The sequence below is a fragment of the Pseudochaenichthys georgianus genome, chromosome 16, assembly GCF_902827115.2.
Source record: "Pseudochaenichthys georgianus chromosome 16, fPseGeo1.2, whole genome shotgun sequence".
Taxonomy (NCBI): domain Eukaryota; kingdom Metazoa; phylum Chordata; class Actinopteri; order Perciformes; family Channichthyidae; genus Pseudochaenichthys; species Pseudochaenichthys georgianus.
In genome coordinates this window covers 25,229,497-25,257,033 of record NC_047518.2, presented here as the reverse complement: position 1 = coordinate 25,257,033, position 27,537 = coordinate 25,229,497, and the positions used below count along the sequence as shown (strand labels likewise).

General features: G+C 43.0%; 1 protein-coding gene across 1 annotated transcript in view; it reads right to left on the bottom strand.

Annotated features, from left to right (window-relative positions):
* Window positions 1-27,537, bottom strand: part of nphs1 (NPHS1 adhesion molecule, nephrin) — a 106,961-nt gene that overhangs the window by 24,782 nt on the left and 54,642 nt on the right. Inside the window, exons 5-17 of the mRNA XM_034101821.2 lie at window positions 20,923-21,117; window positions 17,766-17,888; window positions 9,724-9,846; window positions 8,939-9,020; window positions 7,437-7,540; window positions 5,579-5,700; window positions 5,217-5,388; window positions 3,654-3,811; window positions 2,378-2,519; window positions 1,827-1,951; window positions 1,573-1,741; window positions 1,240-1,369; window positions 33-205 (exon numbers count right to left, since the gene is read on the bottom strand). Coding sequence (XP_033957712.1) covers window positions 33-205; window positions 1,240-1,369; window positions 1,573-1,741; window positions 1,827-1,951; window positions 2,378-2,519; window positions 3,654-3,811; window positions 5,217-5,388; window positions 5,579-5,700; window positions 7,437-7,540; window positions 8,939-9,020; window positions 9,724-9,846; window positions 17,766-17,888; window positions 20,923-21,117 — 1,818 coding nt within the window. The remainder of the gene's footprint in view (window positions 1-32; window positions 206-1,239; window positions 1,370-1,572; window positions 1,742-1,826; window positions 1,952-2,377; window positions 2,520-3,653; window positions 3,812-5,216; window positions 5,389-5,578; window positions 5,701-7,436; window positions 7,541-8,938; window positions 9,021-9,723; window positions 9,847-17,765; window positions 17,889-20,922; window positions 21,118-27,537) is intronic.

Here is a 27,537-nt window from a genome sequence, read left to right as displayed (position 1 = left end):
AACCAAGAAAGAAATCAAAGATGTTCTCTTACAATGCACATTTAGTTTAAAGAATGTGTTAGCCCCCTCAGCTAGCTCCGGAGTGTAGGCCTGGCAGATGACACGCTTGTTGTGATGCAGTGAACTCAGGTTTAGGGATAGGGAACTCTGCACTGACACACCACCAAAATGAGCCCTCTTGGGGGGCTGCTCCACTCCCTGTAACCTACTGTAGGACACAAATTGCATCCAGCCAATCAAATCAACAGGAGGGTTCAGGTTCATCAAACAATCACAATTGGAGCACCATTTTACAGTCATTCAGCACTAATATGTATGCCGCTATCACAGTGTCAGTGGGACTCGTGCAGGAAGCGATCAAAATCATTCAGATTTTCTCTTACTTTTGTTCATATCCACATGTTTTTCTTATTTTGTCAGTACCCATTGATTTCTGGGAATCAACCATGTTAAACACTTTTTGCTTTTTCGTTTTACCAAGTTCAGAACAAATATTTGTTTATCCATCACAAAACTAATCTAAATTTCAGGAACGTAAAATGCATGAATATCATTCTATGAAATGTAGATTGTTGTATGTTTTAAAATGATCATAGGATTCTTTTATTTTTGGGCTCAAGGAATACAATTTGTCCATTGATCCTAATAAAGCTTTTGAAACCCTTAATGCATTAAAGTGTGTGTTCACCTTCTGAATGACTTACACACTGCTTTCCTGTAACACAAGTTCTGATATTCTGGAAAATAAGATGTTTCCTTTATTTAGCTTTATTTGCTCTGCTAAACAAAGCTCCCAGTACTAGGATAGGTAAAAAGCAGAGAACAAATGTCACTGTGTGTGTGTGTGTGTGTGTGTGTGTGTGTGTGTGTGTGTGTGTGTGTGTGTGTGTGTGTGTGTGTGTGTGTGTGTGTGTGTGTGTGTGTGTGTGTGTGCGTGCGTGTGTGTGTGTGCACGCGTGCGTGTGTTGCTTGCATGCACATGTGTGACCATGAAAGAGGGTTTCATCCTCCAATTCTATTTAACAGTACCACCATTTCAATACTGCTGACGTTTTGGTGGCATCCATTAAATTCTTAAGCATATGCCAGAGTGTTTGCACATGGCACAACACCTGCCATGGTTCAGAGTGTTTGGTGTATCAGGAGAAGATAATTATTCTCTTAAATTAATACAAAATGATGTGGCTGCATGAGGCCCACTGTCTGCTATGGGCCTTTCCACCAATGGCCTTGCCAAACCTGACTGTGTCCAAACTCCAGCGGATGCTGGGCTGGGGGTTGCTGCTTCCAGACTGGCACTCCAGAGTTAGCATCTGTCCCTGACGCTGCACCTCCTGTTTGGTTGAGATCTTCATACTTACTGCCAGGACTGGAGCACCATAGAGTAAACAAAAAATACACAATCTTAACTCACTGACAATTTCAAGATGAGAAGAGTACAAAATGCTGGAAATCTGTGTGAAATGGTTTAAACTAAATCCATTCATCTGATATTGTGCTTTTCTCTCAGCTGAGTGAGACTGAAATAAAGCTCAGCATGTGTTATTGTGTCAGGGCTCCAGTCTAACTCACAGTGAACCTTGAGCTTAGTCTGGGCAGAAATGGTTTTCTTTGCTTTATTTGTGGCATCACAGCGGAAGGTGGCCATGTTGTCACTTGGCGTCAGAACCAGGATCAGTTCTCGAGCCACACCCCGCTCAAAGGACGTCTGCCTCAGTGCATCGTGGACTGCCCTTCCATTCTACAACAGGAAGGGAGGAAATTACACAGGGAAGAATGTGTACTTCAGACATACGCTCCAATACCCACATACAGTACACACTCACCTTGAACCAAGTCAGAGTCGCAGTGGGATTGCCTCCAGTGGAGAAGCAGACGAGACGGACCGTGGTACCTGAACGAAGAGGGACATCTGGAGGGGGGGTATCGAGCCATACATTTTGAGGGGGGTCTGATATAAAAAGAAACAAAAATATGTCCTTTAGTAGAGTCTTTTGAGCAAATTGACATACGTGTTTATTTTTAACAGTCCAGTAGCTTCACTTAGAGACCATCACTCAAGGCCAGTTATATAGAACATTTTCGATTTGAAAAGGGGGACAGAAAACACTTCCATTAACACAAATGTGAAAAGACAGTCCTAAAAAAACAATTGCACATTCTGTGTAGAGAATTAAATTAGTGAGAGCAATTTCTTTCCTTTTTTTGCATTTCTTGACATTCAGAGCTGTAATTGAAATCTAGCCCTCCTGAACTATGATGGATGTGCATTTGATAGCATGTTAAAAGTAGTACAAAATAAAATGTCATTCTCCTCGCATTGGTATTTTATGCTAGTTAATTCTACAACAATAGAAGAATAGAAAGGCTTACTGACAGTAGACATTGAGTATGTCGAACTGGGTCTTGGAGAAGTGTGTCCCCTTGTTGAAAGCCTCACAGGTGAGTTTCAGTCCGTCGTCCTCCCGGGAGACCCTGTGGGTCATGTTGGACATGGCTGTCATCCCACCATTGTCTCCCTGCACACATAATGCACACATGACAGTTCAGTCAGGGGACAGACAGCCTTGGTTTCAGGGGCATTCTCAGTCTTAGGAGAGAGGGAGAAAGAAATCAGTGAGAATAACAACCCGCATTGGTTTGTCTTTGTGAATACAGATGGCAAATTAGCAGCTGTAATGACTGATGTTGTGCATGGTCTTTGATAAATAGCATATTCATCTGACTCTTCTGCTTTGCACGCTGTTTTAAATTGAGCAAAGCATCATTTCTCACCTGCCTGATAGTGGTCATGCCTGTGCAGCACATCTGGTTATTAAAGCCATTATTGTGGTGATTACTGTAAAAGCCCCAGTCAGAAAGACTAACAAAGACACTGGACAGGAGCGTCAGTCTTCACTAACCTCACACTGTTTCAAATGCATTAAAGCTCACACACAGCACACTGAGTGCCTTGTGTAAGATCAAATGAAAATGCTGCTGCCAGATGAATAAAGAGCTTGTTTAATAACGCTCATCTTCCGTGTCAGCTTTTATTCACTTTGATCTTATTAACATACACAAAAGAGGACACACTTGACGCCTCCAAAAGGGCCCTCAAGTCCCATCTGTTTGCCAAGGCTTTCGGCCCCTAAATCGATCTGTTGTTTTGTCTGTCTGACTTTTGTTTTGTTATGTTTGTTTTTGCCCTATTACCTGTAAAGCGACCTTGGGTCCCTTGAAAGGCGCTATATAAATCCAAGCTATTATTATTATTAGGAGAGGAGCAGCAGAATACTCTTCTTAGAACCACCTGCTGATTCATTTGCAGTATAGTTCTATTCAGACACACTGCTGATGGTCATAGCATTTCCTTTCATCTAAAAGGTTCACAGGAGGAGGTCACATTTTAGAGGATTCTTTTTTAATTCAATGGGAGGCCTTTAAAACGTTTTTTCTATTACCCCCAAGGCACATTTAAGGGGGCAAGGCGTTTGCCCTTTATCTTTGAAGGCTTGTGTTCACCAAAAAGACACAATAACATGCCCTACTGCAGTATTCGCTTTAAAACAACAAGCATGATCATTCATTTAAAACCCTTTGTACACTATCTCTTGCCAATATAATTGTTTCTACTTGCTTAGACTACAACCTTGTGTGCTGTGTAGTCCCACCTCTTCCATAGCTTCTCCGGATGTGTTGAGCTCCTTGTAGCCCAGCCACCAGCGGATCTGGACAGGTGGATTACTGGAGGTGGCGTAGCAGCCCATATTTATGTCCTGCCCCTCGATGGCCGTGAACGACCCCAAAAGTGTCACCTCTGCCGGCTCAACTGTTGTACACGCACACACAGACAGGCAGGCATACAAAAACAAGTTGGTAAAAATATCGCCCATGAAATAGTACATTCAACAGCTACCTTTTCTGATCACAGTGGCAGCGCACCTATTTTGGGATATGAAACATAGAGCTGCATCAAGGGTGAGAAGGAAAATCACTTTGAGTGGCAACTTGTTTTCTCAGGAGGTTTTCACTGTTGTTTTTAAAGTCTGCTTCGTTTTAACCACAGGGGGAGACGGGGGTACAATAGCTGCAGGCAAAGCGATGCAGCTGCATAAAGCCTTCCGGGGAATACAAAGACTGGGGACTGAGCTGGCAGACATGGGGAAGGAGGGGTCATGTAAATCTTAATACTTATTTGTGTCTTTCCCACATGAGACATAGACCGGGACGCCTGTGTGAATGCCACACACAAACAATGTTGGAATTAAGCAGGAGCCGTGAGGTAAAAGAGGCATATTCATATTACACCAGTGAGACGTACTCTGTGCCCTCCAGCCTCTGCCAGTGCCTACAGCGCAGTCAGCAGCTCATTTTCAACATCCATGAATGGATGACTGTGAGGCATGGCACCGGGGTCTGTTGGGGGCTTTGTTAGGAAAGGAGGGGCAGTGGAATAACTTCAGCCACCCTTACATAGAATAAGCAGGAGATTTCTGCATGGACCGTTTCTAATTCAAAGCATATTTACATAAAATAGGTGCATCAATCACATTTAAAGCCCGGACTTGTGGCTGTGTAGTGGTAATCAGGCTATTGTTAGACTCAATGCACTAAGGCTGCTGAATATTAATTCTGTATTTGTTTTATTGTTGCTGAAACAAACATTTTAAATTCAAAGAAATGTATAATCTATTAAACATGGGCGTTACTATCGCACAGAGTGTAGGCTGTACTGCCTCAGGATTGTGCATTGAAGCAAATCAGCTAAATTATTGTAGCGGCTATGAAAGAGCGTGCTGTGATACTAATCTGAAGGCAGTGGGAAATATGGGCCGCGGCCATAATAACCATTAGTTTCATTAATGATATTAGCATTAGAATTTATGCTGGGACAGCAATATAATTGTTTTTTGCGGTAAGACTCTTATTATATTGCTCAGCCTTTTGTCCATATCCTAAATAATCCATTGCTGCTCGTCTTGCCAGGGCTGTGAGTGTGAGTGTGAGTGTGTGTGTGTGTGTGTGTGTGTGTGTGTGTGTGTGTGTGTGTGTGTGTGTGTGTGTGTGTGTGTGTGTGTGTGTGTGTGTGTGTGTGTGTGTGTGGTGTGTGTGTGTGTGTGTGTGTGTGTGTGTGTGTGTGTGTGTGTGTGTGTGTGTGTGTGTGTGTGTGTGTGTGTGTGTGTGTGTGTGTGTGTGTGTGTGTGAGCACTGTAATAAGTATTACTTTCACTCACAGAGCACAGTGATTTTGCGGCTAACAGAAAGAGGTGACGAAGACACCATATTGACGCTTTCACAGCACAACACTGCCTGGTTGTCTGTCGGATGGATTCTCATGAAGAGGATACTGCTGGACTTCCGCGCCACAATGTCCTCTTCCCACGTTGTTGAGAGAACTTCTTCATTCTGAAACACAGACACAAAAACATCAAGAATATGTTTAGAAAATTAGCACAGTCCCATATGGCGTACTAAATAAAGTACAGAAGCTTCTAACAAAAGGATGCTTACACTGCAAGTTGAATAAAAAAAGCTAATGTTGCCAGTGTGACAGTGTGTTCCAGAGCCTGCTTAACAGATGGTGCTGAAGATTTACCTTGGTCCATTGGAGAGTGGCTAGGGGGTTTCCACCATGAGACACACACTCCAACACGAGCGTTCTTCCCTCTTTGACTTCCTCTCTCTCTAGACCCAAAATAACTGGAGGCTGAGGTGGGTCTGCCAGGAAATGAGAGACACAAATAATTTGGCCTTTACAAAGGGGACTTACATAAATGACGGTAGAAAGCAGAAGAAAAAGAGGGTGAGAGATGAGAAAGAATGTAGTAGCTTGGCAAAATGGGGATGGAATGACCATCAAGAGAATAACATAAAAAAGAAACTGCACTGCGATGAGAACACTCTTGGCAATTGAGTAGGGAGCATCCGTATTTGTTGAGACAGGGCCAATAAATTGGGCACAATCAACATGACTGTGGGATAAGAGGTCCAGATCTGATGAAAGCATTAAGTATTAAGGGAGCAGTGAGCTGGATCCCAACATAACAGATGTTCAAACAGTAATAAGGCAACGTGAAATATGAATAAATTAGAGCCCCCTTGAATAAAATATAGGCAGTAAATAGGAGAGGACGGGCCTTTGTTATTGCTGCAATCAGTTTCAGAGAGCAGGCTGCGGACCCTGGGCCAGTGTGACAAATTGCCACCTTGCTAACAATCTGGCTGGTTGAAAATGGCCACCGCGCTGGCTTTGATGGGCTGGCATGCTGAGTAAGACTGCAGCGGTGGTCCCGAGTTCTGCAACATTAGCACCGGGCCTATGTTGTTTAATACAGAGCAGGAGACGGAGAGGCGGGAGGACTGCTCACGGTTATTGGTGGTTGTTGAACCAGCAGCAGCTGTTTCTAATGTGGAAGAGTATAGATAGAGACAACATTAAGTTTTCTAGTCAGCCTGTGGATAATACGGCAGCTGAGCTAGTGAGCGCTCACTGCTAAAGGTGTCAGCAGCCCTGCTCTACTTTAATCAACAACATGATTTAGGCAAGGAGAAGCAGGTGGGAAAACTCTCGGGCCTAAACAATCAATTACTTCAACTGATCAACAGAGTAGAAAATACTAAACCAACTGTAGTAAACATTAGCTGCCATGTCACACTGTTTGTGTGTTCAGCAACAATGGCTTTCATTGTTGCCTCTACAAATAAGAGGAACAAGAAATTCCAAATGCAATGAGAGCCAGAGACAACATATGTGTCAACTCACCTTTGTGTGCTGCAGTAACAATTGTTATTATATAATGTCACGCGGTTTGTGATAATAGCGTAAAAGAAAAAAGCAACAGAAACGGCCTCCCCTCCTGCCTCAGTGGATTCTAAATGTAATTTAAGCTGATGAGCACAAAAGTTTGCTAGGTTAGTTTTGTAGGATTCATTATCATTAACTGTGGTGGCCTCAGCATCCCATATTAGTTCATAATACTTTATTATTTAAATTGCAGGTCCTGAGGTCTCACTGATATAATCCCTCTCAGTTGGTCTCGTAAATAGTTGATGGGTTTCGGTTGGAAATAAGGGTGTAGATCATTTTAAGAATACTGAATAAAACAGTAAATATAAATTGATTCATGGCACCACTGTGGACTAAGCGGTTTTACAGTAAGAAAACCAGAGACCTGCTTCTTTGTTCATATTCATCAGCCCACCAGGGGCAGCCGTGTGAACTGGAGGCAGTCACACTCACGTTGCCTTGAAGTAGTTGTGAGTTTGCCTTCAGGTTGAATGCTTCTCCTTGGACTGCTAACACAGACTGATTGCACAAGGACGGTTACCCTTGGGCCTCCCCAAGGTTGGGTTCCTGTGTGGTTGACTGTGTTTGTACACGAGGGCTTGTTTTTTTGTTTTTTTAAAGAAAAGGGGTGTTTAGTGTCAGTTTAAAGATAGGTTGAGACACTCACAGTGCACCTTCATGGTCATTGTGGTCTCCACAGGCCGGAAGAGGGCGGGGTTCTGTGCATGACATGCCAGCTGCCTCCCGTTGTCAGAGCTCACAGCAGTGACCCTTTGGGAGGAAACAGAAACACAGACAAAATGAGAAGGTGAAAAGACTTGAGAAGAGTTAACATTGAGCCAGATGAAGTTTTAAAGTTGTCAAATGACAAAAACACTGATGTTGACATACTTTTACAAGTGAAAGTACTGCAGTCGATCCTATTCGGTAAAAGTATAGAAGTTTTATCAGTAAAATGTGTTCTAAAATATCAAAGTATAAGTACTTGTTCCATAGTAAAATGCCTCATGTGACATGTGATATTTTTTTAGATAGTTAAAACTGGTGCATCAATGTGCATTTGCAATATATTGTTAGCTGGTGAAGTTGGAGATCTTTTTCACTAGCCTCTCTATACAGCTGGGTAGTTTAGTCCAAGGGGCAGCCAATCTAGGAGTCACAATACAAGTCTGAGGGGCTGTGAGATGGTTCATTGGGTAGGATCGAAGAAAAATAACTTCTGGTGTGTAGGCATGTCTTTGACTTTTTCGCTAGTCTTTGTTTTGTTGCTGAAACATTGGATGGATCTAAACCATCTGGAGAAAAGAGGGAACATTTCACTTTTTTTTAACTAATAAAAGTCAAAGAAAGTTGAATCGAAACATAAAGCCCAAACTATGCACCAAACCAAAAACAATGTGTTTTAGCCTTTCATATATTTGTTTCCCAATACATTTATTTAATTCAAACTCATAAATATAACTATCAGATAGTGTAGTGAAGTAATTATTGCTACTATTTGCCTCTGAAATGTAGTTATAAAATGTAGTATATGGCCAACAATGGCAATACTTCGTTCAGGCTCTTCCAATTACTTCTTGAGTGAATTTACTTTGCACTGCTGTGTGGATTGAAAAATGCCCTTTGTTAGGTCCCTTCAATGCAGTGGTTTAATTTTGAGCCTAGTTTACTCTCTCAGTTCATGTCTTCTATTTCAAATTACAGCAGAATGTCGGCTGTAACGATCACACATGGCCCGCTTCTGCGAACGCTCAGTGTGAATATGAGGAAGGGGCATCAATATTGCTTAAGACCTCGGCTGCTGAACAACGCTGCAGCTCCTCAGTCCCAATGTTATCTCAGGATATGACAAGAGGTTATTATCTTTGACACAGAGGAGACAAGCAGGATTAAAGTAATCTATGGGCCTGTTTAATGTAAAGGCACCTGGCGAACCTGCGAGGATCGGTCTCGCTGCCGGAATGTAATTTCGTGCATTTGACAAAGCTAATTTAATCGCACAGTGCCAAGTAACAGTTCGCTGTGTGTAGAAATTCATTGTGCTCGCTAAAACAGAGGGAGAGAATAAGAGCGGGGTGAAAACAAGGAAAAGGAGAAAACAAAGACAGACTCGGGGAGATTGAGAATGTAAGTGAGGGCAATGAGTTTGGCAGGCGGGCGAACACATACGTTACTTCGGCATGCGTGTTCAGGAGCTTATCCTTTGAGCCAGACATGGTGAAAGACTGTGCACCTGTCAGCTCTACTCCATCTAAGAGACACAATGGGGGGAAGGAACAGAAAAAGGGAGAGTGTAAATGTGTTCATGTGAAACAGAAACATCAGTGTTATTCTCGTGTGGAATCGTAAATACTGAGATATGATGGACATGTGTATTTCTGCGTGTGCAACAATATATGTGTCTTGTTTCAGTGAACAATATCCCTGTCTCAACCTATTTTGAAATAGAAATCATACAGCGGTATAATAAGACCAAAACATTTGTATGTTTTATGGAAACAATAGGGATGTACATTTTGACATGAACAAATAATGTATATATGTTAGAACTACAGCACTACCCTGAGACTAATCGACACCAAGGAAGAAAAATAGAACATCACTCCCCCTCCGCTTCAGCAATATACAGTATAATAGGTGTGACGGGGGAGCAAGAGGCAAAGATAGAAAATGGAAAATATGCTGTTGTTCTTGTGAACAACTACAAAACGTGTGACACATTCTCTGCACATGCAATCGTAAAGTCAGTAGAAATTGGAAATGTGAGGCTATTTCCTCCCACACGGTCTGCTACTTTCAACACTGCCATTCAAAGACTATGAAATAAGAGATCTTTACTGGTCTCATATCTTACAGTATCTTCTCCAATGTTTTTTATATTTAAATATTCAGGTTGCAACCTATCGTTCTAACCAGTCAAACTCAACGTTTCTGTCACATTTGTGGCGACTCACCTTTATAGAGTGTGATATCAGCCATGGGCTTTGCGTCAGGGGCGATACAGGTGACCGTGTACTTGGACCCTGCCACCCAGGGGGTTGCCATGTCCACCATAAGGTACGGCTGGGAGGGAGGAACTGGATGAGAGAAACAACAGCTCAAGTTTTATATTTATTCAATCATTTACCTAATATCTATCAGACTAATCTCTGGTTAGAGGAAGAAGACGCTGTCACAGATGGATATTGGCCTATGCAATGATATAATAATAAGCGCTGGCAACATTTGGAAATGACTGGAATGTCACGCTGTCAGCTTTTGAGTGATTCACTACAGCGAGGTTTGATGTTCTGTTGTGTTAGAATACAAATTGTGGACAAAAAGAGAATACAGAGATGAAATGGTGATGAAACCGATCCAGTGCTAATCTATCATAGCAAACACCAAACACTCCTCTTCTCAGATCACCCCCGAGCTAAATATGTGCTTTCTGGACTGATCAAAGCAGTATTCACTTCTCTACTGTTCTACTCTAAAACCCTTTTATCCGACCATAAATAGGAATGCCAGGAAGGGAAACAACCCAGCTTTTAACACAAGGGACTGGAAATTGTTTGGCAGTAAATTGAGAAATCTGTCACCAACTAACAATCAAAGAGATTTCTGCTGATCTTTGAGATACTCTTTACCAAGACTATCAATTCAATCATGCACAAGATACAGGAACCTGATTGTCTATTGTGCCAGCTTTAGGTTAGCCTGTATAATTACATACTATGGGTACTGTCAAGATAGTTTGTCTTTCATCAGAGATCAAGTGCAAAGGCTGACGTCAGAGATTGAACTGGGAGCTCAAAATGCAGGATAGGTAAACATGTGTGAGAGAGACATGAAAGCCTCTGGCCGAAGAGTAAAGAGGTATGGCCAGAATGAAAAGTGAGCGTAAGATAAGCTGCAGAGGAGAGCAGGAGCACGAGGATACCTGCTGCTGAATTCTGGGATAAATCCACTGCTAATGTGCGGGTAAACAGCTGGAGCACAAACAACCACATCAGCAAGCCATTCTGCTCATCTTCATCTTTAGTCACATACAATCAATTCCTGTCCACTAGGAGGAGCTGTTGCTGTGTGCAGGGCCGTCCATTGGCTCCAGCCTGCTATTGAGACAGATGAGATGTGGCTGCAGCTCCAAACTGATTTAAAAGAAGCAATTGAATCTGTGTGGACTGTGATGGGTTACCCAGAGCACTGCAGAGGCGCGCGCTGCAATAATGAGATGCATTTGTTTGTTTCCCCCCCCTCTTCCCTGAGAAGATGACTGGGCCATGCATCTATTGACAGCCCCTGCACTCTCAATCTACTCAGGCCCGCACGATTCAACATAGCGCATCACTTGTTGTGCTCCAGGAGTGTCTGGCAGCATAACAAATCCTAAAATAAGAATAATGATATGTTCACAAATGAGGCAGGCAGGTATTTCATTTTTTTCTTCGCTCGCTCATGCTGGTCCTCCATTCACTCCATCATCCTCTCTCTAGCATCCGGAGCCCACCCCCCTCTCCCCACGCTATCCTTCTTGACCACTGCAGTTAAACTGCAGGAGTGTGGGGGAAGGTGTGTTCCAGCTTGCACTGGGAATAAAAGGCTGCCATCCATCACATCAAACAATGTGACCCAATCAGCTCAGGATGAACATTTGTACAAATGTAATAGCACATGTGGACAACAACAACAACACACACTCTATTCAATTTACTGGACATGCACTCAGAGCAGAAACAGACAGCATACAAGCTGTTCTCAGAATTAACTCTTTCTGCCCCTTTCTTTTCTAATTGCCTGTCGGCTTTGTTATTTTGTCTCCCTGTCTCTCCCTATCTCTCTGCTTTCTAGTCCTATCGCTCTTATTAAGGTACATATATGAACAATAATAGATAGGTGCGCAAAGACTTGCTTCTGCCGTTCAGACGAGAAACAGTGAGCTACGAAATTTGATTAATTAAACAAATACAGACGGATGGATGGATAAGGCAGATAAGAAGCAGATTAGTAGACACACATCAATATGCATATCCACCTATCTTTCTCTCTCCATTTACGTACAGATGCGCACACACACACACACACACGCACGCACACACACACGCACGCACGCACACACACACACACACACACACACACACACACACACACACACACACACACACACACACACACACACACACACACACACACACACACACACACACACACACACACACACACACACACAGACAGACAGACACACACACACACACACACACACACACACACACACACACACACACACACACACACACACACACACACACACACACACACACACACACACACACACACACACGCACGCACGCACACACACACTGCTCTTTTGCATAAAAACACCCTAAAATAAACTCAAGTCTACAGTTCATGTATATTTGCATTCACGAACCCACTGACAAAGATGAGCATGTGTGCAGACAAGCAACAGGGGCCAGAGTGTGTGTACAGTAAAATGTGATACCAAGCTGATTCTGTAGAGAAATGATTGGAAGAGGCCCAGAGGATAAACCAGTCTCTAAAAGGCTTATTATACTGAATTAAGAAAAATAATGGAGACTGAAGATCACACAAACACAACTTATTGGTTTTATCTCTGCATGACACAGATTGGCTAAAGGCAACACTTCCATGTAAAAGGATAGATTTTTGTATACACAAACACACGGTTTCTCACACAGATACGCACACATTGTAGGTCTCAGGTGTGTGATCTCTGGCTATAAAAGCCTCTGAAACAGTGCTTTTTTTCCCCAGTGTTCCCTTCCTCGCCGTCTCCCGTCTGTTCTGGTGGAGAAGTAGAGCAGCAGCCGTCACACCACTCCTCCTGAACCAATACTCCTCTCTCTTAGCCTTTGCTATCGGTCCATTAAAAAAACACCGATGACCATTGACCAAAAATAATTCACACATTCAAGAATAGCAAGTATCCCTTTTTTAATTGATTAAAAAGAGTTCAAATCAAACGAGAGAGACAAAACAGTTGAGTTGTCCTTCTAGTGTCTCATTTGACCATTTAGCAGGGCCTCCTTTGCTAATTGTCTGTTACCATAATAGGCACACCGTAACACCACTGTATAACGCACCATCGCCTGATGGGGTTACATCTTGGGTAACTGTCAGAACTTTCCATGAACGAAGATGAACAAAGTCACTATGTTCTGCGTTGCGTGTGCCCCCATTTATAAGTTGTCCCATTATTCATAACAGGGAATCGTAAAATGAAGGCTCATTATATACTCTTCAAGTGCTAAACTCATTAGCTACCACAAAAACCTCACCATAGCCCTCGTTCCTAAAATGTCCTCTAACCTCCAACCAACACTGATAATAAGCTTACACACATGGGCAAACACGCGCAACACGAAAGCGCTCACACACACACCTCTGTAAGACCCAACTATGGCAACAGAATGAGTAACGCAGTCTAAAACCGGAAGACATCAAATAACTGTTTTGAACATTTGCAGGAGGCATCTGTACAGGCTGGCAATGCAGAGACGGAGAGAGTTGTTCATTAATAGGATTAAATACTAAGGCTAATGGTGTAAACCGAGACACAGGATGTGTCAGGTATGTGACAGGCACGGTGCAGGGTAAGTTTTAGAAGAGGAGAGGGTTACGGCGGAGGGGGTAGAGGTTGTTATTGTCATGGATTACTCACTGCCACTTGATCTGCCTATTGCGGTAATCCCCTATCTAAGCTCTACAGGAAGGCAAAAACACACAGGAGTTATGTTGCACCAATGGAAATGTCTTGAAAACATCTCTTTGTAAGCTCATGGATGGGGCTTATTGACATTTTTAACCCTGTCCATGATATTCACTGCCTGTGGTGATTCATCTTGAATTAGCCAGTCATGATAGCATTTCCTCTGACCCAAAAATCCAATTATACGACCAACAATTTCTGTTCTGTTTTCACATTCCTCCCCTCTCCCCCACTGTATCTCCTAATAAAGAGTTTATAGTGTTTTGATTTGATGCAGGGCTTGATGGGATATGGCCATGGTTGGCTGGCCAGGGGTGTGGGGCCTTGGGAGCTGTAGTTCTGTGATGGAGAAGTCTGTGGGGAACTCATCAGAAACAGTGCTCTTCAAAGGAATGCAGTTTCCAGTCCCAGATCAGCACTAAGAGGAGATTGAATTCATCAGCTCATTATCAAGCCCCAGATTAGTCACGTACTTTGAATCAGTTGAGTTGGTGTGGTGGAACAAATTACCCTTTAGGACAGGGGTGGGGAACCTCCGGCCTCCGGGCCGTATACGGACCACGAGACCATTTGGTACGGCCCTCGAGGCAATGTATAAACACACGCAAAACAACGAAAACAATTAGACCGCAAAATAATTAAACAAGCGAGTGCCTGTTTTTCCTGGCCACGGTCAGGGTCCTTGAACACAACACGAGCCTAACGTGTCATCACGTGGTATATGTCTCGCCTGACAGGGGAGTAGTTCTGACGGAGAGCACCAGAACCACGCTCCGCCCCTTAAAAAACGGCAGTACGGAGCCGTACACATGCCGCAGTTTTTGCGTGGCTGTGTCTTTAGTTCTAAGCCCAGTGGCCCCGAGGTCCCCCCCCACTTCAATCATGTTCACATGACAGTCTCAAGGAGGCAAGAGTAAACCCTCTCCTAAAGAAACCCACTCTCAACCCGTCTGATGTTATAAACTACAGGCCTGTCTCTCTCCTCCCGTTCCCGTCTAAAACACTTGAACGCGCTGTCTTTAAACAACTCTCCTGTTATCTCCATCAGAACAACCTTCTGGATCCGCGCCAGTCTGGTTTCAAGGCAGGTAACTCCACAGAAACTGCTCTCATTGCTGTCACTGAGGAACTGCACACTGCTAAAGCAGCCTCCCTCTCCTCTGTCATCATCCTTTTGGACCTGTCTGCTGCATTCAACACGGTGAATCATCAGATCCTCCTTCGCACTCTCCAAGAACTTGGAGTTTCAGGCTCTGCACTTTCCCTCCTCACCTCATACCTCAAAGACCGTACCTACAGGGTAACTTGGAGAGGGTCCGAGTCCGACCCTTGTCAATTAACTACAGGGGTCCCTCAGGGCTCTGTTCTTGGTCCCCTCCTCTTCTCCTTGTACACAAACTCGCTCGGATCAGTCATTAGCCCGCATGGTTTTTCATACCACTGCTACGCTGACGACACCCAATTAATTCTGTCCTTTCCCCGCTCAGAGACCCAGGTTGTCGCACGCATCTCTGCTTGTCTAGCGGACATCTCTCAGTGGATGTCTGCTCACCACCTCAAGCTCAACCTTGACAAGACTGAACTGCTTTTCCTTCCGGGAAAAGATTGTCCCACTCTTGACCGGACTATCAACATCGGCACCTCTGTTGTTTCCCCGACTCAGACTGCAAGGAATCTGGGTGTGATCCTGGATAACAACCTGTCCTTCACTGCAAACATCGCTGCTACAACCCGCTGCTGCAGATACACGCTTTACAACATCAGGAGGATACGTCCCCAGCTGACCCAGAAAACAACGCAGGTTCTGGCCCAGGCTCTCGTCATCTCACGCCTAGACTACTGCAACTCCCTCCTGGCTGGTCTACCTGCATGTGCCATCCGACCTCTGCAGCTCATCCAGAATGCAGCGGCTTGTCTGGTCTTCAACCTTCCAACATTATCCCACACCACGCCGCTCCTCCGCTCCCTCCACTGGCTTCCGGTAACTGCTAGAATCTACTTCAAGACAATGGTACTTGCATACCATGCTGCGAATGGATCTGGCCCTTCCTACATCCAGGACATGGTTAAACTGTACACCCCAGCACATGCACTACGCTCTGCATCAGCCAAACGACTCGCTGCACCCTCGCTGCGAGGGGGACCCAAGTTCCCATCAGCAAAAACACGTGGGTTTGCTATCCTGGCTCCAAAATGGTGGAATGAGCTCCCCATTGAAATCAGGACAGCAGATAGCTTGCACATCTTCCGGCACAGACTGAAAACTCATCTCTTTCGACTCCACCTCGAGCGATAGAATGACTAACAAAGCACTTATATACTAATAAAGGACTGGCTTATCTATAGCCAGTTGAGTAGCACTTGAAATGTTTGGCTCTATGAAACCTGATGTACTTATATGATTCTGTTTTCTTCAAGGTTGTGTCTTCCTGGTCGAATGAACTTATTGTAAGTCGCTTTGGATAAAAGCGTCAGCTAAATGCAATGTAATGTAATGTAATGTAACATGGATAGGAAACTAAATACATTTGCACACATCTTATGTCCATATCTTTCTGTTTTGGTGGTCATGCCACAACCATGCACGTGCATGCATGCGCGAGTCATGGTAAGATATCTGGATTAAGAGGTGCTTTTTCTTTGCACAGCATGAAAGAAAGGCCAAATGAATGGGCTGTGATTTTAGTATTTTTAAGCAGAGGTCAATAATTTGTACGGCCCTCGGAGGATGTTGAAAAATTGAAATGGCCCTTGAGAGGAAAAAGGTTCCCCACCCCTGCTTTAGGACCAAGGCTGCAGAGTGCTTTTAAAAGGCAGTCACCTCACTCTTCGCCCTTTGCAAGAGTACAGCTGTTACTGTCCATCTTAAAAAAGTCAACAGCTGGAAAGTGTTCCCAAGACACTGAACAAAAACACCAGCTGACATTCAGATCTGAGCATGTCAGGCACACGGTGGCAGTAGGTTTCAGTCATGGTAAATATGAGTACCAGTGATCCCTGATGCAACACGAAACATAATTCCCACACATTTTGACCTTTACGATATAGCCTAAGGCAATCTTGTTGACTTTGTGTATGTGGGCGCATATGCAATAGGCAATTCAGAGGTAATAACTGTGGGAGTCAAGCCTGCTGTGGTTGCAGGTGTAGGCCTGCTGTAAGACATGAGACTGCTGCAGTGTAGAGCAGAACGTAGCCATTCAAAGGAGACGTCTGCGCTCTATGCCTCTTCGTATCCCACACCACCCGCCATCCCTCCCACCGGCCCATTGATGTCAGAAAAACCTGCTTTCTTCCCAGAGGAGAGTGAGGCTGCTATAATCGCCACGGCCACCCCCCCACCCTTTCCACAAAAAAAAACCTCTCCATGGTCACCAAAGAGAAAGCCGGAAAGCAAGGGAGAGGGGGAGAAATTGTGCAGAATGGGGGTGGGGGGGTGCAAGCAAATGAACTGGGCCTGGAGAAGAAAGGTTCTTTTAGAGTCCTTTCCTTGCCACATATGGGCTTGCTCCCACAAGCAAGAGGGATAGGGATAGGGAGAGAGAGATACCGGGTGGTTTTAAAGGTGACAACAGGTGGTGTAATATAGTCGCACAATTACATCTATTCCAGTGCATGTCTGAGTAGGAACTTTTCAATCACTTCTGATATAATGTATTCCTGTGAAAGGGAGAGACGTGGATCGCCCAGAGGCTTGCCAGGGAATCCAGGCTGTGTTAGCACTCTGTATTGTGTAGCTGCTTGTTAAAGCCAAAGACCTACTGGAACATGTGGGGAAGGCATGATGCGTGTGAAAGAAAGAAATAGTCTGAAAAGTTATGAAAATGTATACTTTCTACATGGTTCATACATGCTTCAAAAACAGTGCATGAAGGCAACCGCTGAGTTCTACTGTACCATGGACACTTTAAATGTAGTCTCCAAATTCAAGTGTGTGCTGCTGTAAATGCATAATCTTAAACCAATTCAAGGTTGTGTATGTAAGTGGAGTATTGAGAATGCTCACTGTGTCTACATACAACATTTTGTTACATGTTTTCCTGACATACAGGGATCAAGCACACTCTGGCAGACAATTATCCAGATCAATTATGAGTGATGATGCAGCGCAAAGAGCAGGTGAGATTTTCGTGAAGTTGTCATTTTCCCTTTGCGAATTAGTGAGCGTGTAAGTTATTTTAATCATAACTAACAATACTTTCCCAGGTACAATTTCATAAGCCCACACATCCCCTCTGTTCACACTTCCATGGTTGTGCTCACTTAACATGAAGATCCATGCTGTGCTGGAAATGATAGCTTGACTGCTATCAGATCGTCCCGCTTGACATTCATATGAAGCTTCATCTTCCAGCAAGGTCTTCTCAATCTGCAGATGATGCTGTCCTGAAGAGGAGAGGGAGAGATCGACGAGACACATTATGTTGTTGTGATAAGTATGTTCTCACTAAAAGCATGTAAATAATAACAGAAAATAAACGCTTGTTTGGTTTTCTTCTCTACTCCCCACTGAATATAGCACTCACTGTTCAGCGTTGTTACATGTGTATCGATAAATGCCTCCTGCAGGCTTTATTTCTTCTGTGATTTCAGAGAGTCTGAATTATAGGCAATTTTCAACATGGGAAATGGGAAAATTAACAATAAAAGCAATTTGTACAATGACAGTCTCGCTTTTCAATTCAACACGGTAATATCCTCTACTGCTGACGCGTGGGTATTTGATTTGATTATAAATAGACTATTTTCATATTTCTGTAAAATGGAAACATCTCACTTGCTGGGAACCCCCCGCTGCAGGCACTTCCATTGACATGCAAGTGGTTGTCTGTACTCATAGCCGAGGCATTTTGTTTAGAATGACTTTCCAGCATGGTAAACGAAATTAAATTCCAGATTCACAACGCCAACCGAATAAACCGTCTATTAATTGATGCCAGTCCTTCTCTCTGTATCTCTCTTCTGATAGTCTGGCATGCCAAAATGACTTGATTTGTTTGATGTGTTGCCATAACCTCTGGGGATTAGATGATGTTCAGTGTTGGTTTTTCAGCTCCTGATTCTCTGGCTCGCTGCCTTCTAACATGTACAAAATAGTATCTTGGTTTGACAACCACACTGGCCAAAAATGCATGTGTCAAGTAAGCTGGCAAGATAATTAACACCAACCAGAAGCAATTTTCACATCTAAGTTATCATTGAGTGCAGAGAGAGAGACATTGTAGTTATTAATCATATTCCTCTTTCCTAGAATTACTCACAAATAGTGCAATCAAGTTGTACAGAGTGTGTATTTATGGTAGTGGAGATGGCGGATGGCTGCTTCCCGATTTGCTTATTCGTCCATTATTCTGTATTTATTTTACTTCACAATTTTGGGATACAGTAAATCTACATAGCTATTATGTCAGCAGCAGTGTACATTCTCTCCTCTGCAAATCTGCATTTTTGTATTGGCGGTAAAGCTGGCAACGCGTATTGTTACATAATTAAGAGAGGCCAGTACCAATGGAAAAGGAGAAAAAGTGTAAAATGTTGATCTTGATGCGGGGTCTTTAAGGCAGCCGGGAATACTTTGTCTCACTTACTTTTTTTTGTAGTTTGAAAATCAGGCAGTTTCTTACAGAAAGTAACAGCCTTCATTTTACAGGGCCATTCATCCTTTCAGACAGTGAATATGTAGTGGTACAAGCTGATTACATATAAAGTATGCACTTCTTATTCTTAAACAAGAATGTATAGAATGCCACAAAATTAATGAAACCTATTTTTATTATGTATGTAAGTAGTATGACCTACTTGTTATAGAATATTTGTTCGTTTTCTAATACATTCTAGTGTTGCCAACATGCCACAAACTCTGAATATTGATGTGTGACTTTGGTGTTTGACTTTATAAATGCTTAATATTAGTTAGCTGATATTAGAGGAGAAAAATGTGCTCTTAGGGTAAATGTGAGGACATGTGGACAAAAGAGTTCATTAATAATTACATTTGACCTGATTGATTGATTGATTGCATGACTAGTATATAGTGCCTTGAAGCTGTTTTATCTGTTGTTCTTTGTGTTGGTCTTTGCAGTGCACAACATTGTGTACAGATGCATGAAATCCTACAGTAGATCTAGCCTCGTGTTTATACACATTTACATCATTGCTTTCTCTTGTTGAAACTAAGGGTGCTACTTAAACTGTAAGTATATGTTGAAATCAATGCTGGCCTCTTCTGTTTTTGTAAATGTGTCATTTCAGGCTTTTTAAGCATCTATAAACATCCCTGATGGGGACAATCAGCAAAGACTGGTGGAGTATCAAGTGCAGTCAAGTGCCATCTTAACGATTTTGCTCTTTCCGTGCAGTGTAAAGTGATTGCATACATCCGTTTGCAGGTTTTGTTTCTGCTAAAATACCTGCGTTGATGGATTGTTTATTCATGAGTGTGTGTTTGAGTGTTTGACAGCTTGTGTGTGTTTGTGTTCCTTATGTGCATGTGTATCTTTTTTAATGTAGTTGTATGTCAGGTAAAAAGAGGCAAATAATTGTTTTTCCTGTACCTCCTGTAATGCTTACCGTAATTTGCTCACTGACGACTAATCAGCTGACAGACATAATTTAAGTATTTTATGTGTTTGTTTTTATGTTAACTATAGGGTTAATAAATATAGACAATGCGTGGTTTGGCATGCAGAGTCTATGTGTCGCTGGCGATCTCCGACACTGAGCAACAGTGAAGTGCGGCTTGTTGCGGGCTGATCAGGAACAGATGCTCTTCTCTTACTCTGGATTGCTGTCTAATTGGCTATTACTTTTTATAGACTGTGTTGCAGATTCTGCAACACACTTTATTCCCTGCCACATTTCACTGATTTGCTGACACTATCGCTTTAATATTTTATTCTGTCTTCACATGTGAATGACAGTGTGAGAGGCTGTTGACAATCTCATCACCTCCTCACTCCCAGATGCTCCCAGTATAGAGAGCCAGTGTGGCATAAGGTTCCATAATGTCTGTGTTACTTTATTACAGCACTTTGAAGCCATAGCAACAGTCATCCCATTTACTTTTGGAGTAGCCAACACCAAGCTGCACTGCCTCCTGAGCTGACAGCAGCACTTCACAATTAAAACTATTTGAACTATACTGTATGTCACAATAACAAAGCAGTACCCTGGATAAATCAAATACTGACAGCAACAGTCTTTCTGTAGCACACCATCATTTCATTTATTATTTCCACATCTGAAATTATGTTAAGGCACACTTTGTCTTGACCGTTGCAAACGTCATTCAACCATTGGCAATTTAAGATGACTAGTTCTGTTTTTATTTTTTTTATTCGTGTTTTTATTACACAAGTTCATTTATTTAGCTTGGATGGGTCCATCAAATCTAGCTTATTCTGTGAGTCTCCCTGTTTACCTCTCTTGAGGTTTCCAATCATGCTGTAGCGCTCAAAGCCTGGCAGCCTTCTCTGTGGTCCCAGGAGGAGGCCATCTTTCACCCACTGCACAGTCCCTGAGGCCCGCAGCACCTCACACCTCAACACAGCTGTGGCTCCCATCCGCACAGTGAGGTTCCTGGGCTCAGTCCTGAAGGCCTGCTGGGCATGCGTGCCTGGAGACATAAAAAGGGAAGAGGGGGAAAGGACTTTGAGTGGAATGTTAGAGGAGGGAAGGGATGTGATGGGATGTAATGTAAAAAGGGGGAGAAGAACAAAGGCAAGTGAGTATTTTTGAGGAGTGTTATGGAGGATGTAAAAGAAGTGGAGGGAGCATGCCATAAACATACACCACAGGGAAGCAGTCTTGCAGTCTTTTGTCTGAGAAGACCCCCCATTGTGTCTGGTCACATTATTCATGCTGGCATATGTTTTATTGATGGGAAACTGCAGTGATACGGTCCTGAAAATGAGTCAATAAAGTAATTACTGCGAATGAAATCCCCCTCCAGCCATGCAGATAGGGTATTGGGAGAAGGGAATAAGCATGGGGTATCAGAGACCTTGTTCACCTGCGGTTTTTCTTTAATGTCGATGTCCCACCAGCTAATTCCTCTTGGGAAGAGTAATGATTATCACTTTAATCCCCCTTGTTTGTCACAGGTGGGGTTCGCCATCCTTCAGCCAGGCTCAGGAAGTTAACCTTAAAACAGGCAGTCCATGAGCTTCTAAAAATGGGGCTAGGATTATTATACATAGAGTTTATGAATAAATTCTGTTTAAGGAGCCAAACGCAACTGAAAACTCCAATTAATGGCAAATATCTGAGCGTGAATCTCGTTCAAACAGTGCCCCACAGAGAAGGCAGCTTGATTCCGCTAGGCTGTTTGAATCTTGACCTTCATTGAGGCAATGACCAAGTTGTTTGTGAAGTGCATGCTCTGTTGCGTCTGACAACATGAGTGAGAAGCAGAGCTCTCAGATCAAGGCTGAACCAGTCACATCACGTCAAATATGAAGGGCAAAATTGGCCATTACAGAGGATGCATACCAACAACCAAACACAGGAGAACATTTGCATACAGTTTACATAAATGAATACTCAACAACAATCTACAGTCGCTTCAGAAATAATAATAGGCTAGTGTATTATTTATGAAATATAACAATACTAAGTACAGTATCAAAATGTAGTTATAGGAACCCTCATGAGAGCATGTCACTTTTTACATTAAGAAATAGGCCCAATACCTCTTACAAGATATTTGTATGAGCCCTAGATCGTACCCTTGCTCAGTTTATTACATCCAAGGGTTTTGCTACTTAAGTTTTGTGTAAAACGGAACATTGGAAATAACAATGTGGGACATGTTATCTTCACCATTTACCCAGGTTGCTTGTTCTATTTGAAAAATGGTAGAAAGAGGGGGCGACTTTTTAGTGAGGATAAGTGTAGTAGTTGTTGCTAGCTTGATGTTTAAGTTGACTATAATGCTACATACAGTTTCATAAAAACGTATATTTAACCTCTGTAGAGTTGTTTAACAGAATAAGAGTAAACCAAGAACTAATACCTGAAGTAACACTTATGGTAACATCGCTCACTAGCTGCCATGAGCAGAGATGGGGTCGTTACTAAAAAAAGTAATATATTACATATTACATATTACTTTTAAAAAAAAGTAATATATTACACTACTTCGTTACTCTCTACATAAAGTAACTCGTTACTTTACTCGCAGGGCCGGCCCGCCCCTCCCTGCCGGCAGATCACGCAGACTGCTAAAGTTTCAAATGTTCTCTTTAGTTCAGTTTCCATTGTCGCATAAGACTGATCCAGATAGCTCCTGAATGTTTTCCTATCTGACCATGGCTGTCCTCTGTCTCCTGCTATCTGTATATTTTGCGCAGTCTATCTCTGCTCACGCTGTTGCGTTGGCGTGTTGGCCATGTGTTGCACTGGAACCAGACTGGGGCACAGCACACCGCAAAGACTTCAGCCGAGCACGTACGAACTGCGCATGCGTGAGTGGCAATAACTCTCCTTACCAGCAGGCGGCGGTAGTGTGTATTCGTCATTCAAAACAGGCAACAACCGGAAAACAGAGAAGAAGAACAGACTACGTGATATAAACAAACAACAAATAGCTGTGCGTTAGCTTCACCTTAGCATGTGTTCTTTGCAGGTGTTTGTTGAGGTTTGATTATGACTGATTTTAGTAAGTAACGAAGTAATGCGTGACGGGGCAATGTTAGTAACTGTAGTGTGATTACTGAATTATAAAAGTATTGTAATGAAGGGGAATTCAATGATCCATTATCATCAATTGGCCATTATTCTGTGTTTTAGACTTGTGAGTGACCACAGAGTTTCAGTATTATGTTTTAGGGGAATTTCTGATAAAGGGGGTAATTCTCTGTGAGTTTGTCAGTGCGGCGGCGGCGGCCACCTCTCAAATTTGACCCATTGTTGATAAAGAAATATTGAATAACTACAAACAGACATTACAAATGTGCACAGTTGTTCACATTAAGTGTCTCAGTTAGCAGGTGTGCACAATATTATCTGGGTAGGCCTACTGAAACTTCGGCAGCTAAACGCAATGCAGTCATGCCCGGCGCCGTGGGAGGGCCAGGCTCTCCCATTTGATATTCCTGCCCTCCCCAAATAAACACTTTTTGTATTATTTAAAACTGTAAAAAATATATATATATTTTTTTTTTACACGTATATATATATATATATTTTTTTTTAATTATAAATAAACGGTGAACTTTTATGCTACGATGTATGTGATGTCAGATAGTAACTAAAAAAAAAATCGCAGGTTACGTCAAATAAATTCATGTGTCTGTTGTGATTTGTGATTCGTCCATTTAGACCAATCACAGCGTCACACTCTGGATTTGTTTATTGTGCATTCTGTAGACTCCCATTTCTGTTTGAATTACAAAATGGACATCAGAAATTGGCTTAAAAGCAGTGGCGGCGCCAGGGTATGGCTGGGGTAGGCTACAGCCATACCAAGAAATGGCTTAGCCCTACCTTAGCCCGACCATGAAAAAGTATGTTAAACTAAGCATGTTGAGAACACGGATTGCGAAAATCTACTGGTCGTGTCCACAACGCACAAACTGATCCTGGGCTGCAGTCGAATAGTCCAAAAATCAGCTCCTAAATTCTAACCCTATCATCTATTCCTTGACCTCTGAGTGAAACGTCACGGGGTTAAGGGATAGTGGATAGGAGAATTCAAAAGGACTTAGGAGAAGAGACTGCGGTACTTTAGAGAATCCGAATGCACTTTCACTATCCGACGTGATGCGCCAGCGGACGTCATTGTGTGCGTCTGCTGCTGTGGGGAAACTATGGAAACCACAGTTTTCTATACAGCGGACTACAACATGGATGTTTAATAAGAACGAGGGACTACTGTAAACTCATCTAGAGACTCTGCACCGTGCTCTGATGCTGTTGCTTTATGCTTTATGAACGTGGACAACAGAGAAACATATTCTTCATGACCAAAGTTGGAATTGAAATAAAAAAGGAAAGTGAAACTTATGCTCGTCCCCCTCTCCCTCCGGTCCACATTAATACCAATGATCCCAATACGTATGATTGTATGAACTAAAGATCTTAAAATCAATACAAATGTATTTATTATAAACATTAGTCCTTAACATCTATCACTGTGTATATCACCATTCAAACATCTTTTAAAAGTTGAACAAACCCCACACAGCTCAGTAAAGACTGAAATGTTGACTTTATTTGATAATTTCAGTAAAAACTAACGTTCATATTTCTCTTTTTGATTATAATACTGATGAACGTTCAAAACAAAGCACTTTGGCAACTTACCACCTATGTTTTAAAATGCTTAATAAGCACCGTAACTTTCATGATATCATTTCTCGGTCATAATCGGTTGTTTCCGTGAACGGCCGACTGTTGAGTGACGGCAAATGCTGCGGCTGCAAGGCATTGTGGGGCAGCATTTTCACTTCTCCTGTCGGTTAGGGAGGTCCAATGGTTCCTAAGCTAAAGGAGGTTATAAAGGAAGTTTGAAACCTCCTTTCCTATCATTCTCATCATTCTAGAGAATTCGAACGGCACTTATCATGGCTGCCACTGAGGGACTTCCGGGTCATTTCACTCCTTTAGGAAGGTGTCACTACCCGATCCGTCCCCCTGCCCGATCGGTACTGCGCATGTGCGAGATGGTCCGGAAGTCCGGACGGCAACACAAGATGGACAGTTGACACAGTGGCTTTTAGCAAAACTCCAAAAGAAAAACCGAGAGAGATGAGTTATTGTTATTACAACGTGACTTCACTATTATTAAACAACTCTTTTTATTGGGTTCTTTTATTTGGGTTAAGTACATTGTCAGAATAAGTGAGAAATGAATTTAACTTCTGTTAGACAGCCATATGCCATACATGTTTGCACACATTCACAGTAAATATGTATTCAGTATGATAGCTGTCTAACAGAAGTTAAATCCATTTATCACTTATTCTGACAATGTATTTAATCCCAAAGAAAAGAACCCAATAAAAAGAGTTGTTAAATAATAGTGAAGTCACGTTGTTTTAACAATAACTCATCTCTCTCGGTTTTTCTTTTTGAGCTTTGCTAAAAGCCACTGTGTCAAGTGTCCATCTTGTGTTGCCGTCCGGACTTCCGGACCATCTCGCACATGCGCAGTACCGATCGGGCAGGGGGACGGATCGGGTAGTGACAGAAGGTTCCTAAGCTAAATGGACTATTCGACTTCAGCCCTGCTGTAACAACAAGTGCACGTTACTGACGCAATATGGTTGAGACCATTCGGGCTTATGCTAGAGGGGTGCAAGGAATAGTCTAAGTAGTGGGGGAGTTGTATACACTAAAAGTGTGGACATTCTCTCGCGTTATAATATCAGCGCGGCCGCGGTCAGATTAAAATGCATCCGAATGCAATTTGAATAGAACTACAGCCAATCAGAGCAACGAAACGTTGGGTCTGCTGCGTCATGCATTACTGATTCGTCACGTGCACAGTGAAAAGTCCCCAAACTCGCGCCGAGTAAATTTCAGACAGACAGCAGAATTTCTAGGATTAATTGTATATTTCGGATGGATAGATTTGTTCTTAAACGCCCTCGCATTGAGGTACAAATCGAACAGGTGCCAGAGTCACACGACCCACCTGAAGAGTGAATAGTGAGTTTTGAATATATGTTGTAATAATGGGTCATTTGAAAAGGTGTTTTGTATGACAATAGAGGTACAGGCTCACTCTCCCTCCCTCTCTCCCTCTCTCTCTCTCTCTCTCTCTCTCTCTCTCTCTCTCTCTCTCTCTCTCTCTCTCTCTCTCTCTCTCTCTCTCTGTGTCAATTCTATATGCCAACTTTTCTTGTTTCTGCCGCTGCGTAGCATGTTGTAACAACGTGGAATTAGCAGAATAGGCTATTGTATTGTTTAACTCACACCTGTTGCTCTCGATGTAATTTAGCTGATAAAAGGAGACTAATAAAAGCTAATAAAAGCCTCACGCGTTCGTTTCACTGTCAAGGGGTGCGATATAGCGTGTATGTAATTACATTACAAATACTGCTTGAGCCCCACGGCCCCCACCACTGTATGGGTTAGCCCTACCATAGATTACCCAACAAAAATACTCTGGCGCCGCCACTGCTTAAAAGGATTTATTAAAACGAAATAGCGATGAAAGAACTGCAGCCGATGGTGCTGCTTGCGACCCTGCACCTGCCGTTGCAGCAGCACGCCTTAATGTCACAAGCTTGACCTCGGCAAACCCCGGGGCTGAGTTAGCGAGCCCAATCCTTGACTCATCAAGGCGGCCGCCACCAACGCTGTCCTCCGAGGCACAGCTTATTGTGCCCCTACCATCACCACCTGCGTTGCCAGTGCCACACCCTGTACCACACCCGCCAGCATCATCATCATCCTCCTCCTCCACCCAACCAGGTGAAACTGGATCGTTATCCAGGGAGATTGTTTTCAGGATAGAAGCGCACTTTTGCCACTGCATGGTACATCAACAGACCATGGCTTGAAGATTCGTTAAAAGCAGACGCAGCCTTTAGTTTCCCCTGTAGACAGTTTAAAGTAAATACGTCTTCATCTGATGCGGCTTTTACTGTCAAAGGTTTTTGCGACTGGAAACACGCCGCATCAAAAGAACACATTTCATGTGAGAGTTTGTGGAGAGAGAGACAGATACGCGAGGAAACAAATAAGGAAATTAGTACTTTGGTGCAGATCAGCTGGCACGGAACCGTTATTACGTGTCAGCTGTCGTTGATATTATAGCTTTTTTATCTGTCAACCAACTCCCTCTCAGAGGTGACCATGATTCACTCCACAGCATGTCCGAGTCAGGCAGTGGGCTCTTCCTATCGCTGTTTGAGTATACGCTGCAGTACAAAGATGCAGAGAGAATGCCATAATAGAACTAACAGCAGTTCATCGTCTCCGTCTCTACTATTTCTCTCCGAGTGCAACGATGAGGAAGCTGCCATCCTTAACCGGTGTGTCTTGCTCGTGATTTACCAGTGTTTGTGCTGCCACGCACACAATGTTT